This window comes from Puma concolor, chromosome A1 (assembly GCF_028749965.1).
Source record: "Puma concolor isolate L17-30 chromosome A1, mPumCon1.1.hap2, whole genome shotgun sequence".
Classification (NCBI taxonomy): domain Eukaryota; kingdom Metazoa; phylum Chordata; class Mammalia; order Carnivora; family Felidae; genus Puma; species Puma concolor.
The window spans coordinates 222,612,476-222,626,507 of NC_141667.1; the positions used below are offsets into that span (position 1 = coordinate 222,612,476).

Genomic DNA, 14,032 nt, shown 5'->3' on the forward strand with positions numbered 1-14,032 from the left:
TAGCTGCCCTTGGGATGCCCTTACCGGTCCAATCAAACCTGTCTGATTTGGGGCTGGGAAAGAGAGCTCCTTCCCAAAAGACACCCGGAGTCATTAAACACAGCACCTTTCTCCTGTTCATAACAAAGCCACCCAAGTGAAGCTAAGATAGGTCTTGTTGGGAAGATATCCCTTTCTATAATTTCAGGTTGCCCGCGGCTGGATGACAACACAGCAGTAGCAACAGTAACAGCAGCAAAACTTGCTCTTGTGACGGTCATTGGAACTGCCTATAGCTGGAAAGAGCCTCCCAGTCTTTGCCTCCCTCGCCTCATCCCCTCACATAAAAAGATGCCTCTGCAAACTCATGAGTACAAAAGTCCCACTCTGGAAAGAACCACAGGGCTTCCCCCAGGCCCAGGGAGGCAAGCGCTCCTTTAGTCTGCCTAGAATAAACACGCAGTGCATTTTGGTGGTTTCTTCACTGCCTGGAGGGACGTCTTATTGCTTTACAGTGTGCCCTCCTCTTGCAATTGTGCATGAGTGTGCAGAGTGTGCGTGGGTGCGTGTTTGCATATACATGCGCGTGTGTGCATGTGAGTGTGTGGAGTTGCGCATGTGCGAATGTGTGCCTGTGTGTGCCGGAAGGGGTGATTCTCAGTCTCCATCGACAACGAATCTCCACCTGGACCACACATAGACACGCCCACTGCACAGGATGAGCAGGACCAGCATGGTGTGGCTGAGCACGAGGACTCCCTACGGCACAGGGGTACAGGGTTTTGTCACAGTAATCTTGAGGCTGCTGGAAAGGGGGAATAAAATCAGGCAGGTAAACAGAGAGGGCCCCGTAATTCCCCGAAAGGAACCAGAGGAAAAGGAAGAGGCTGAGGCTGAGGTGGATATAATACTTGCACACGGTCTGCCTCCAGGGATATGCATCATTGTCCTGGTTGGTCGTCAATCACCACGGCCTTGGCCACAAGCCGCCTCATCCTGGTAGAATCATGCAGCAGGAGAGACACCTGGGTTGTGGTTGGCGGGCGGCGGGGGTGGGGGCAGCGGGGATGGGGGGGTCAGAGGGCAAGGCAGCAAAGCAGGTGGAGGAGAGGGAATAGAAGCCAGGAGAGAAACAGAGAGAGAGGGAGATTTAATGCGCAAAGTGCCCACACTAGAGTTGGAAATGCCGCCAAGGAGTGAAATTTAATTTTGAAGAATTAGAACTGGCAAGAATGAAGGCATCAATCCTTAGTCAGCATCCTTGGTGGCATTTTCTATTTTGATGTGTGAGCTGCTTTGGACAAGGGATTAATAGACTGGAATATATGTCCACACCCAGAGTGTCGCTGCTGCTCTGGTTTGTTTCATCATCCTTGAGGTCATCCCTGGCCTTCCTGGCTCCAGTGACCTGCTCCCCGTCCTCCCATGACTGCAAACCTGCATATGGTCATCATCTGAAAGTGTTCTCCTCCCTCCCCCTACTGAATGTCTGTTATGGAAGCAACTTGGTCTGTGGCATCTTGTCAACGGCAGCCTGAGCTAAGACAGATACTAAGTGCTTTTATTTTTAGGCAGGTTGTCTTATTTAAAACAACCCTATGGAAGTGTACATTACTTTCCTCACTTTAGAAACAAAGGAGCTGAGGACCAGGATGATTAAGAATTTCAGCCAAGGTCATGTGTACAAAAAGTGGAAGATCCAGGCACCAGGTCTGTCTTCAGCCAAAGCTGGCTTCCTTTCCACCAAGCCATTCTCTCTCTCGGCCTCTTTCAGTATCTTCCCTCTTTGGTGACCCTCACAAATATGGCCCAGGCCCTGACCTCACCCACCTAAAGGCTGATGGCACCCTAGTCTACAGCTCCCTTCCGGAACTTTCCTCCAGACCTCGGACACGTGTGAGGCTCCCCCGAGTGCCCCCAGGCCCTCGGCTCAGTATGCTGAAGACATAACTCATTACCTTCCATATGCCTCTCATTTGGGTGACACTGTCCAAGCTAGAAACCCGGGAGCCTCCCTGCTCCTCATCTGCTGTAACCAATCAATAGCTACCATGCTGGTTGTACCTCTAGTGATTCTTCCCCACGAGAAAGAAGAGACAGGGTCCAGCTGTGTTTGGTTCACCTGCCCTCTTGCTCACGACTTTGCGCAGTCACAACATGTGGCTCGTGCCTCAGGGGTGCCTTTGCCCTGCCCTGTGGTCCTCCTGTCTTCTCACCCCCGGCTCACTGTGTCTAGCAAGTCACTGTGCTATGCAGTTATGCCTGGAAGCCAGGCATACAGACTTTCCTTCGACTGTCCCCGCACCCTTCCACCACACGACTTTATAACACGAGTACCTGGTCCTGATTAGAGGGCTGCACAACAGGCCCCCTGCCTCGTAAAGGGCGGACCCCAGCAGACTTTCCTGCTGCCTCCAGGCCACGTCACAGGCCTGGTAGGTTCTGGATGCCGTGGGGGCCTTTCCTCCCGATTTTTTGTTTCTCGTATTCAAAACTCCTTTCTGATACAAGTACCTGCCTCAAAGGGGTATCGTGAGGACTAGGTTCAAAATGGGGCAAAGCCCTTAGCACCTCACCTGGCACATAGTAAGCACTCACTGGGTGGTAGAAATGATCACTGAGCAGTGGGATATTGGGGATGAGGTGGGGCATTAGGTAGGTTAATGGCCACTAAATCAGTGTTTCTGAAACTTTCTTTTTAACACGGTCCTCAGTAACAAATACCTTTTACATCACAACCTAGTAATTGGGGGACCGTGTGTCCTTGTTGGCTCAGAGTCCTGGTTTACGGGGTTTTCCTGGCATGATTATTAAAGCCCCTGGGTACTCTCAAAAGTGTCCCGATTTGGATTAAATTATATGGCCCATATGCCCAAACACACGTGTATGTGTTTATCACACCATGCTTACTGGGCACTCTAGTATTTTCTATTCTATTTTTTTTTTAATGTTTATTTACAGAGGGAGAGCGTGCGAGCACAGGTGGGGGAGGGGCACAGAGAGGGAGAGAGAGAATCCCAAGCAGGCTTTGCGCTGTCAGCGCAGAGTCCGACGTGGGGCTCGGTCCCACGAACCGTGAGACCGTGACCTAAGCCGAAGTCAAGAGTCAGACGCTGAACCGACTGAGCCACCCAGGAGTCCCTCTATTCCATTTTGTTTAATGGTCACAACCTTACTAAATTCACTTCATGATCTTCCAGTGGGTCATGACTCAGTTCTTTTTGGTGATCCTGGGAAATGTCCACTCACTGATGCTCTGCTTTCTCGTCAACAAGATGCAATACCGTGGTGCTATTGCTGCATTTTAGAAAGGATGCTGGGCACTGTGGCGCAGTGTTCCGAGAGGGTTAAAGACAGAGCATTGGTATCACCGGCAAACTTCTCCATCTAGGGATTCTATAAATCTGTTTGCCGTTGCTCTCTAACAGTTAACGGACTCACTGTGTATTACCTCGCTACGATGAGCACAAAAATTTAATTTGGCTGCAAACAGTTCTAGATTGCCAGGAAAAAAAAAAATCAGTGCTGTTTATCAGGGCCCTAGTTTGTTCATTAAAATAAATTACCTTTGGGTTCTGGGCCGGATTTCATAAAGGAAAAGTTTGCCGTTGTTAAGAGGAACAGACCCCATGGACGGTAACATCTCCACAGGAAAGTTTCACTTCACGGCCTGATGATGAGGTAGCCAAGTGAGGGAGGGCTGAGCAGAGGTAATTACTGCTGAAAACGTTGCCCTTGTTTTGAACATCTCTATGGCGCTCGGTCCATGAGGGCTTTTCCCCTCATACCACGGGGCCACAGGGGATAAGAAGCCCCACTGAGCAGAGAGCCTCTGGGTTTACTTGGAGCCAGAGTCCCAGCTGATCCCGTGGGGATGTTGTCACGGGGGGGGGGGGGGGGGGACACGTGTTATTGCACATTCCAGAACACTGCCCCTGCCCTGCTGTTAGGAGTTGAGGGCATTTAATGGTGACGTAACCTCAGACACAAAAGGTTCAGACCTGCTTCCCATGACTTGAGCTGGTGACTGCTGATTACATAGAACAGCAAGACACTCCTTTGATGTCCTAACCAATATCCTGACTGATGCCACTGGCCAGCATCTTCAGAAGGCCCCAAGCACCACAAAGATGCTGGCAAAGAAATCAGACAGTGTGTCCAAATGAAATTTTATATATGGCACTCCTGATGGTTTTCTTCTGTGTTTCATCTCTATGCAACCATTTTGGAAAAATGGATGCTTGTGTTTTCTAGCTTTTGATACAGGAAGCTTTGAGGGTGGCTTGGACGGTTGGGAAGGGTCACTGATGAATGGATGTGGACCTAAGATACCTTAGACCTGAGGTGCTTTGGACAGGTGGGACATTTCTGTGGGCCAGGGATTTTGACACCTGTAGACTCTCCAGGACCCTTGATGTTTTTTTCTTCTGTCACTTTTCCTGTTAAAACAGATGTCAGTACAACCCAGGAGCAGATCGGCTCCCTACACTGACATGAAATTGAGAGTCACAGAGAAGCCCCTCCTCCCCTGAAACATCAGAGTTTAACGTCTGATTGATGACTGCAGCTAGTGGTTTCTGTGCCGGTCGGTTGAGCGCTAGGAGAGACAGAAATAAGAGCTGCTAAAACCAAATACATTTCAACCAGATGCAAACTCCACTGCCCTCCACAGGAACCTTTCTAAAAAGAAGCAGAGAGAGGCCAAGATAACTCTGGCTGAATTCAAAGGTAGAATTAATTGGCAGTCAGCCACTCCTCTGCTTCAACTGTTGTCAGACCAAAGCCACAAATTAGCACATTGCTCTCAGGCCGGCAGGAGGGAGGCTACTGCAAAGATGCCCAGCTCTGGGCGAATGCTCCTCATCAGGAAAAACCCATGTCTCTGCAAGCAGACTTCAGGATCCACCTTGCCCCACTGCTTCCATAACCCTGTGCTTAGGGAGGGGAGTTGTTCTGGCTCCTCTGTGAGCAGCAGACAATTAAAGGCTGTGTGTCACGTGCCTGTAAGTTAAATTTCTGCAAAAACTAAACAGTGGATAAATAGACTTCACCTTTAAGGCTCCAATGATCCCACCCGCTAGCAAATAGAGAGGGATGAGGGTCTGTATGGGGCAGTCCTCCAAAAACTTCATCCCTACAGAGGGGAGAGAATGAAAAAGGATGAAGAGAAGTGCATTCAAAAGCATAAAGCCAGCTGGGAAGATGCAGTAGACTTCTGCAGAGGCCCAAATGCTCCTCATGGAAACTGTAACCCAATCCCCTGCTTGTGGAGCATGCCCAGTCTCACTGGCCACCTGATCTTCAGGATGCTCAGGGGACTAAGTGGCTGTCCCCCAGACGTCAGGTAGAGCAGGGACCAGATATCACTTCGTCTGGGTATTAACCGACTGTACCCTTTCTTAGTGGCAACTTTAATTCCCATAGCAATGCCTTCTCTACTTTTCTCCAGCCTCTGTCTTCTAGGCCTATTATTAACTAGTGGTGGTATGGTATATTATTTAAAATATACGAAAGGGGGTGCCTGAGTGGCTCAATCGGTTAAGCGTCCGACTTCGGCTCAGGTCATGATCTCACAGTTTGTGGGTTCGAGCCCCACATCGGGCTCTGTGCTGACAGCTCAGAGCCTGGAGCCTGCTTCAGATTCTGTGTCTCCCTCTCTCTCTGCCCCTCCCCTGCTCACACTCTGTCTCTGTCTCTCTCTCTCTCTAAAAAATAAACATTTTTAAATTTTTTGAAAAAAAACCTAATATATGTATACATACATATATATGTGTATATATATATATACACACATATATGTATATATATATACACACATATATATGTATATATACACACATATATGTATATATATATATACACACATATATGTATATATATATATAAAAGAATGCCCATTGCCCTCAGTGACCAATCTGGCTCAAATGACCAGGCTTTGGATGTGTCCTAGCACACATCTTGGCTGTTCACAGACATTGCTCAGTGAATGTCCCTCACACTTCCCAGCCCCCTGGTGGGTAGCCAATGCTGTGTGACTACTTCTAACCAATGGGCTGTGGGACAGTATGGGGCCAAAGCATTTAAAAACTGGCACGTGGCCCTTTGTTTTGTTCTCCTGCTTTGACCACCTGGAATCCATGGGTTGAGATAGTCAGTGAGCAAGAATGAAGTCACTTGGAGTGTGAAGTCATCACATTACCCTGGGGGAGTCTTCAGGAACCCTGGAGAGGCTCCTGACTTACAACGGAACGTTCATGAGCAAGAAATAAAACCTTCATAGTGTTGAGCCGCTTCATAGTGTTGAGATTCCGGGGTTAATTTGTTACCACAACATAGTAAAGTTACTCTGACCAATCGTTTGTCAATAGAGCCCAAGAAACGGGATGCTCACTGTAAAATCAAAGTCTTCTGTTAAAATGACATTTAAAGTTTTAGCTTCGATTTGATTTTTATTTCCCATGAATGCATTAGAGGCATGGGTACTTAGAGGAAATAAGCCATTTCCCCACGATGATACCATATTCCACTGAAATTAACAAAAATTCCTGGGTATACAGAGACCCACAAATTCAGGACCCCAGAGCAAAATCAAATACACACATTGCTGCAATTGTCAACCTATGGAGGCTTGCCTTCCTAGATAGCTTTGACGTTCAGCTGAATCCACTACCAGATGAAATACTTTCCAAGTCTTGATACAACCTTTTCACACAAGGACCTTTAAATGCTTGGGGCCAAAGTTGTTGGATATGAACTGCCTTTCAATTCAAACCCAGCTGCGAGATGAACATTGAGTAATGACTTCTATATCTGTTCATTCCTAATGAATAAAAACAGCTGCTGCTCACAGGAGGGTCACACAGTGCACAGATGGCTTAAAAGGATCCTAATAAATTTAATAAAAGTGCCTTTCCCCTTGTGTTCTTCATGTATTGCTTAGTACCTACCTACTTTACCTCTAGATGTTCTTTCTGTCTGACGAGCAGTATCACAATGATTCTCTTTAGGCTTTTTGGAGGGGCCCATATCATGGGGTTTTAATGATTATTTTTTACGTGTTTTATTGTGATAATATAAAGTATTTTGCCATTGTAACCATTTAAAAAATTCTTTTAATGTTTATTTATTTTTGAGAAAGAGAGACAGAGGGCAAGCTGGGGAGGGACAGAAAGAGGGGGAGACACAGAATCCAAAGCAGGTTCCAGACTCCCAAGCTGTCAGCACAGAGCCAGACACGGGGCTTGAACTCACGGACCATGAGATCATGACCTGAGCTGAAGTCAGTGCTTAACTGACTGAGCCACCCAGGCGCCCCTACCATTGTAACCATTCTTAAACATTACAATTCAGTGGCACTAATTACGTTCGCAATCTTGTGCATCCATCACCACTCCCTAGTTCCAAAACTTTTTCAACACCCCAAACAGAAACTCATAACCACGGAGCAGTGATTCCCCAATACTTTCTTCCGGCAGTGAATGTAGTGATTTTAGCATAATGTCTATGGGAACTGGCCTTATAGGTTCTTGCTTCATTTAAACAGCCTTGTTAGTGAATGAACTATTCCAGTTAAGCTCATTTTCCAGATAACTAAACCACAGGCTCCAAAAGCTTTTTTTTTTTTTTTAACTCAATAAAAATCTTTTAGTTGATAGATTTTTCACAGGACTTGTTGTTTTTTTTTTAAGGATACTCCTGGATTCCTAAGCAGGGGATACCTAACATCTTAGAAAGTCTTCTTGATAGAGCAGAGCCATATAATAAATGTTTATTTTGAACTACACTGTAATAATGACAGCTTTAGGGCCTATTGAATTGGTTGAATCATCTACTCTTCCACCAAATGGCCCCAGACTTCTCAGCTATTTTATTTTTTATTTTTGAGAGAAAGGGCACAAGTGAGTGACAGGCAGAGAGAGAGGGAGAGAGAGACAATCCCGAGGGGTGGAGAGAAACAGAGAAGAGGTAGAGAACCCCACAGAGGGCAGAGAGAGAGAAAGAGGACAGAGACAGAAGCAGAGGTCACCCAAAATGGGGTTCAAGCTCTCCTGATGCAGGGCTCGAGCTCACAAATCATGAGATCATGACTGGAGCCGAAGACTGAGCCACCCAGGCACCTAACTTCTCGGCTATTTTAGTTCTGTACAAACTTTAGAGTTTTATTTCTTTTATTTCCCAACAAGCTGTCAACTTTCACTTGTCACAAATTTAAGAGTACTATTTTGGGGTGCCTAAGTGGCTCAGTCAGTTAAGCAACTGACTTCGGCTTAGGTCATGATCTTGAGGTTCATGAGTTTGAGCCCCGCATCAGTCTCTGTGCTGACAGCTCAGAGCCTGGAGCCTGCTTCCGATTCTGTGACTCCCTCTCTCTCTTCCCCTCCCCTGCTTGCTCTCTCTCTCTCTCTCTCTCTCTCAAAAATGAATAAACATTAAAAAAAATTTTAAGAGTATTATTTTGTATTAGTTTTTGTTTGTTTTTTAGTATTGCTGCTTTTTTTTTTGCTGAGTGAACTGCACATAAAATGAACCATTGCATTTATTTATTTATTTATAAATTATATTTTATTTTGAGAAAGAGAGAATGTGCATGAGAGTGAGGGAGGGGCAGAGAGAAGAGACAGAATTCCAAGCAGGCTCTGCACTGTCAGCACAGAGCCCTACTTGGGGCTTGATCTCACGAACCGAGAGATCATGACCTGAGCCAAAACCAAGTCGGATGCTTAACTGACTGAGCCACCCAGGCGCCCCTAAAATTAACCATTTTCAAGTGAAGTATTCAGTGGCATTGAATGTATTCACAAAGTTGTATAACTGCCACCTCTATCTAGTTCCAAAATATTGTCATCACCCCAAAGGGAAACCTCATTCCCATTAAGCAATTAGGGTACTTGGGTTTTACTCAACAACACCTATGCCCTTTTCATTTCTACTCCAATATGCTGTGAACTTGGAAACTAGAACACCAGGCTTTCTAGGTCTCTATTGAAATAGGACTGGCTAGGTTCTGTGTACAGAGCTCAGGGCCTCCATTAGCAACATTCCGGAGCATGAGTTTAATTCCACTGACACATGACAATCATTTTTAGCTACGTAAGGAGCTCCCCACTCCCTCAACACTTCACGCTTTGACATAATTGAGGTCATTTAATACATGTCACTTATGGAAGTATTTATCCGTATGTTCAGCAAGAGAAATGTACAGAGCACCTACATGTTACCATAGCATTTTCATACTGCTCATGACAGGCTTCCACATGGGAACACAGGAGGTGGAGAGCGGCCCTGGGAAGCCCTCTCACTCAGTGGCCCCCAACCTGGTCCACAGGCACCAGAATCACCTGGTGACAGATTTTTTAAAAGCAGGTATGGATCCCCATCCTGGACACATTGCATCAATATCTCCCAGGGTGGGGCCCAGGACTCTTTTTTTAAAAAACGTTCGTTCACCGAATAGAGGCGCCTGGGTGACTTGGTTTGTTAAGCGTCCGACTCTTGGTTTCCACTCTGGTCACGATCCCACGGTTTTGTGAGGTTGAGTGCTACCAGTGCAGAGCCTGCTTGGGAGTCTCTGTCTCCGTCTCTCTCTGCCCCTCCCCAATTTGTGCACATGCTCTTTCCCTCAAAATAAATAAACATTTTTTAAAAACAAAATGTTCACCAAATAATTCTACTACAGCTACTATGCTATTTGAATCACCCGTCTGGCTGGCTCTTTCTATCCCGCATTTTACGTTTAAAGATGAAGGTCGTTGTCCCACGGCCGCATGTGGCTGATCAGTGGCGCCCGGCAGCTCAGCAGCCAGCTTACCCGTGAAGGCCACGGAGAGTGGCAGCATCAGGACGGCAAAGAGCACAAAAGCAAAGCAGGGGGCAAGGAGGAGGAGCGGGCGCTGGGTTGGAAACACACAGACCCTTTCCTTGCCTTCGCGCTGCGATTTCCTTATGCATCTGCGAGGCCCAACCTTCTGGCAAGTCGGCAGATGGCAGGAGGTCACTCAACGAGAAGGGGGGAGGTACAAGCCAGGACTTGCCTCTCTGAGAGAGCTGAATGTCTCTGATGCTTGTGCTGCCGACTCTAAGACCCACATTTCCTGCACCACCTCTCTAAAGTCTGACAGCTTCTAGGAAAGGAGTTTATAAACTGCTGCTCTGCCAGTGCCAGGAAGCCAGAAGCCACCGGCATGCGCTGAGCCAGGCAGGATCAGCCCTGTGCTTCCTGGGAGCCCAGACCTGCTGCAGATGGTTCTTCCCTTCCCTGCCTCAGATTCGCTGACAACCTGATTTATCACTTCCAGAATTTGCTTCACGAAGTCTTTTTCCCTTTCCATTCATTTGGCCCCATGTCCCACAGAATATGATACGAGATGGTCTCCTAAAACTTCTCACTGACACACAGTGGAAGAGAGCTCTTAACTGCTTGGGGCTTTGCTTCCTGTTTGTACCACCGTTTCGCCCTCCTGGCATTGGGAAGGGACGGAGACACAGCCTGGGTCCAGTCCTGGCTCCGTCACTCATTCGTTGTGTGGCTTCGGGAAAATTAGATGGCCTTCTGGGGTTTCACATTCCTCTTCTGTAAAATGCATTAGCAGACGCACACCCCAGCTCAGTTTACAGCCACTATTATGATCAGGCAATTCTTTCCCCTTGTTACTTCTTGGTTTCCCCATCTGTTAAATGGCTTGCACATACAGGTTTTGTTTAGACATCTTTTTTGTTAATTATGAATTTGAATGCCTTTTGGGTAGGCCTACACCCCAGTCCCTGCTTTTAAAGTTTAGACAGCATTACACATCCCGCTAGGTTCCAATGCCAGCCCCGAGAGCAGAGACAGAATCTCTGAGTGGATATCATGGTAGCCTTCTTAGCATTCTCTCCTTCCTCTCTAGGCAATCACCCCAGTTTTTCTTTTGGTCTCCACACCTGTCCACATCCCCATTCTCCTATGTAGTTCATGTGCTCTGGCACAAGCTGACTCCACCATGGACTTTGGAGAAGGGCATGAAGTTTAGCCCTAAATTAATCAGCAGAGTAGTTCTCATTGGGCATCTGGTGGATAAGCTCATGATTCATTTTGAGCCAAGCATACCCAAGGGGAGAAGAAAAAAAAGCCTTCTCACTCTTCAGACAGAACTTCGAAAAATATGATTTCTCTCCCTCCCTCGCCACTGGTGTGCAAGTGCCATGCTCTAAGGGCTGTTGGCCGCCATCTTGCCACCATGAAGGGGAGGCAGCCTGAGAATGACACGTGGAAGGCAAAAAGGAGAGGCAAGAAGAAACTAGGTCTTCAAAGGCATTTGTCACCCACTGAATCACACACCCATGAAGCTAACCTATTTCTGGACTTTCCCTTGATACGAACCAATAGATCCTCTGTATTATTTAAGCCAGTTTGAGTTGGATTTTCTCTTACTTACACTGAACCCTCTGTAATTAGTTTCATCTACAAGGCCCATTCCAGTTTCGGATTATCAAAGACCACAGGTTGATTTGTGAATCCCAGTCGTCTCAGGAGGAGAAAATTGCTGAGACTCACCCCACCAAACCGGAAACTCCACTACTACACGCCCTGGAAGAGCAGGGTCCTGCCCGTCCCCTTCCTGCCAATCAATCTTGACCTTCACCTCCAGGAAATGTGGAGGATGACAGGCATGCGGAGTGATCTGCCCGGATGTTCACTTCTCCCTTCAAACTGCCCCTCCCTGAATTAGTGTCACACTGCCCACCAGAGCTGGCTTTTCACGGATGTGCAGCCCGTGCAGTGACACGGTGCCCTGTGCTTGGGGGGCAATTGCATTTGGCTTAACGCTCTCCTGCTGCAGTCTTGAATTTCTTAATGAATTTATCTTTGAACTTGTATTTTGCAAGCGTAGTCTAATGGGACAGTCGAGCCTGCGTGTGAGAAGATACGTGCCACGCGCGTCTGCCACTCTTGCTGCCGCATTCTTGAATTTTGCTGGGCCCACGAGGTGTCAGCAAGACTCCAAATGAATACAAGGTAAGCATATTACAAGGAAGCAGGGGCACTGACCACCCTGAGGGCCACATTTCCCATTTGAACGAGAACTTGCCTCAAAGGCAGTCAGAGGCCGTGGTGTTCTAAGAAACACAAATGGCCAAGGAATCCTGTCACTTCCTTTCTTCCCTGGGTGGCCTCCCACCACCCACCAACATGATGACACACAAGGAAAGGGACAGTCAGGGCCATTCCTAGTTCCTTTGCCATTCAGTTCTACCTCACTCATCACAGAGAGTTTTGGTAAAAAGCATCCATGATCAAGAAGCGAAATGAAAATAATCACGGTAGTTTCGCGTAGTGTTTCTGCTGTTTTCTGGCAAAAACAAAGTACCTAAGACCTAGGTAACACGAATGTGTGATTTTGGTGATTCTACATGTGAGTCAGATGCCCTTTGCATTTGTAGCTGTCATTAAACAATATTAAGGTGAATGGTAACATTTATGCTAATCATTTAAAATTGTTAATGAAGTGTATTTTATTTTTGTTTACTTAAAACAACATTAAATAGGAAATTAAAAATACAACGACAAATCAAAAGAGGTTGCTGAAGAAAGGATAAAGCTTTATGCACAGTACCCTAAACAGAGTTTTTTCCCTGCCTTTTGGACAAGGTGCTCGGCATTTTCATTTTGCAACCGGGCCTTGCAAATTATGTAGCTGGCTCTGTTGACTACAGGGGACACAGCGTTGCTGACAGTGTGCCCAGTTAAAGAGAGAGTTTCAGGAAATCTAGCCACATCTGTTTTAATTCCTGGTATAAGGTGGAGGTCAAGGAATAAACTACTTGCTGGGAAGTGGTAGGAAAGCAAGAAGCTGAAGCATCCCATCTCTATTTCTGGCCTTGAGCTTGTTAGCTGGATGATAAAGTGATTGACATCCCAGAAAACCCTTCACTGTGCTGCAGGCTTATGACAGATGGCACCACCCGGCCATGTGTGTAATCCAGGTGTTGTGTTCAGTGACACAGAGACGTGGGGCAGCCCCAGAGGAGGCCCCTGCCGCACAAGCTTCCTACCTCCAAGCGAGTCAGGGAGAGAAGGCTCGGGCCAGAGCATCCCTAACGACAGCCCAGAGGAGAGCATGGTGAGCCTCCAGCTGGAGCCAGACCACTGGCGACCACATCTCACTCCAGGCCCACAGCAGGTTGTGTGAACTGCAGGGCCCCTGAACCCTGAGGGTTCAATGATCTCATTTAAAACACGATAATAATTATAGGACTTTGCTAACAGATCTGCTAAAATGATTGTGTCATAACCCATGTAAGGCACGAAACACAAGGTCTGCTGCATGATAAACATGGGTGTTAGCCATTATCATTATCATCACTATTATCATTATTAAGGATGTGTGACTTCCCTTTGATTTCAGACCCCGCCTAGAGATCAAATGGGGAACTGGGAAAACAGCTGTGAGGGAGGCCCTGTGGTTCCCACGGACTCTGATGAGCTGAGCAGGGACAGTCTTAAACCTAGAGCTCCCTGGAATCAGGCCGTGCCCCAGCCCTGTCTGCAGCACCACTGTCTGGGTCTGAGGCTCAAACCCACTCAGCCTCAGAGACATCATTCTCAGGTTCTCTGAGAACTCTGGCTACAGAATCACAATCCCCACCGGCAGGACCTGGGAATCTGTGTTTGAAACCAGCGGCCCCCAGAGATGGTGAAGTAGGCCGTCCACATGCCATCTTTCACGTGAGCTAGGCTGGCGGTATTTCTGCCAGGCCTTCCTTACAGCCCGGTTGCTCAGGGCAGTGTGAGGTGTGGGGCTGTGGGGTTTCACCGAGATGAGTAATTAGCAGTGAACAGCACGGGGGCTTCTTTACCACTTGGACCAGCCACGCCACAGTCAGGAATCAGAAACCCGCACCTCTCCCCTGATCTCTCCCTGGGGGGGCTGGTTCCACAGTCATGGGTCATCAGGGCTGAGCTGAAACAGAGGCTGAGCTCCCTGGTGACCTTGCCTGGGCCAGGATGGCAGTGTGACAGCAGTGACTGCCACTGATAAATACTGCAATGCGTTTGAGCTTACTAAGCACTGGT

At 47.4% G+C, this 14,032-nt stretch overlaps 1 protein-coding gene across 1 annotated transcript; it reads right to left on the reverse strand.

Annotated features, from left to right (window-relative positions):
- Positions 1-431: 431 nt before the first annotated feature.
- On the reverse strand, positions 432-9,815 carry TMEM272 (transmembrane protein 272). The gene is given in 5 exon segments (XM_025924044.2): positions 432-738; positions 740-931; positions 933-1,004; positions 5,031-5,113; positions 9,788-9,815. Coding segments are annotated over 5 exon segments (477 nt in total). The 3' UTR covers positions 432-636.
- Between the last annotated feature and the right edge of the window lie 4,217 nt (positions 9,816-14,032).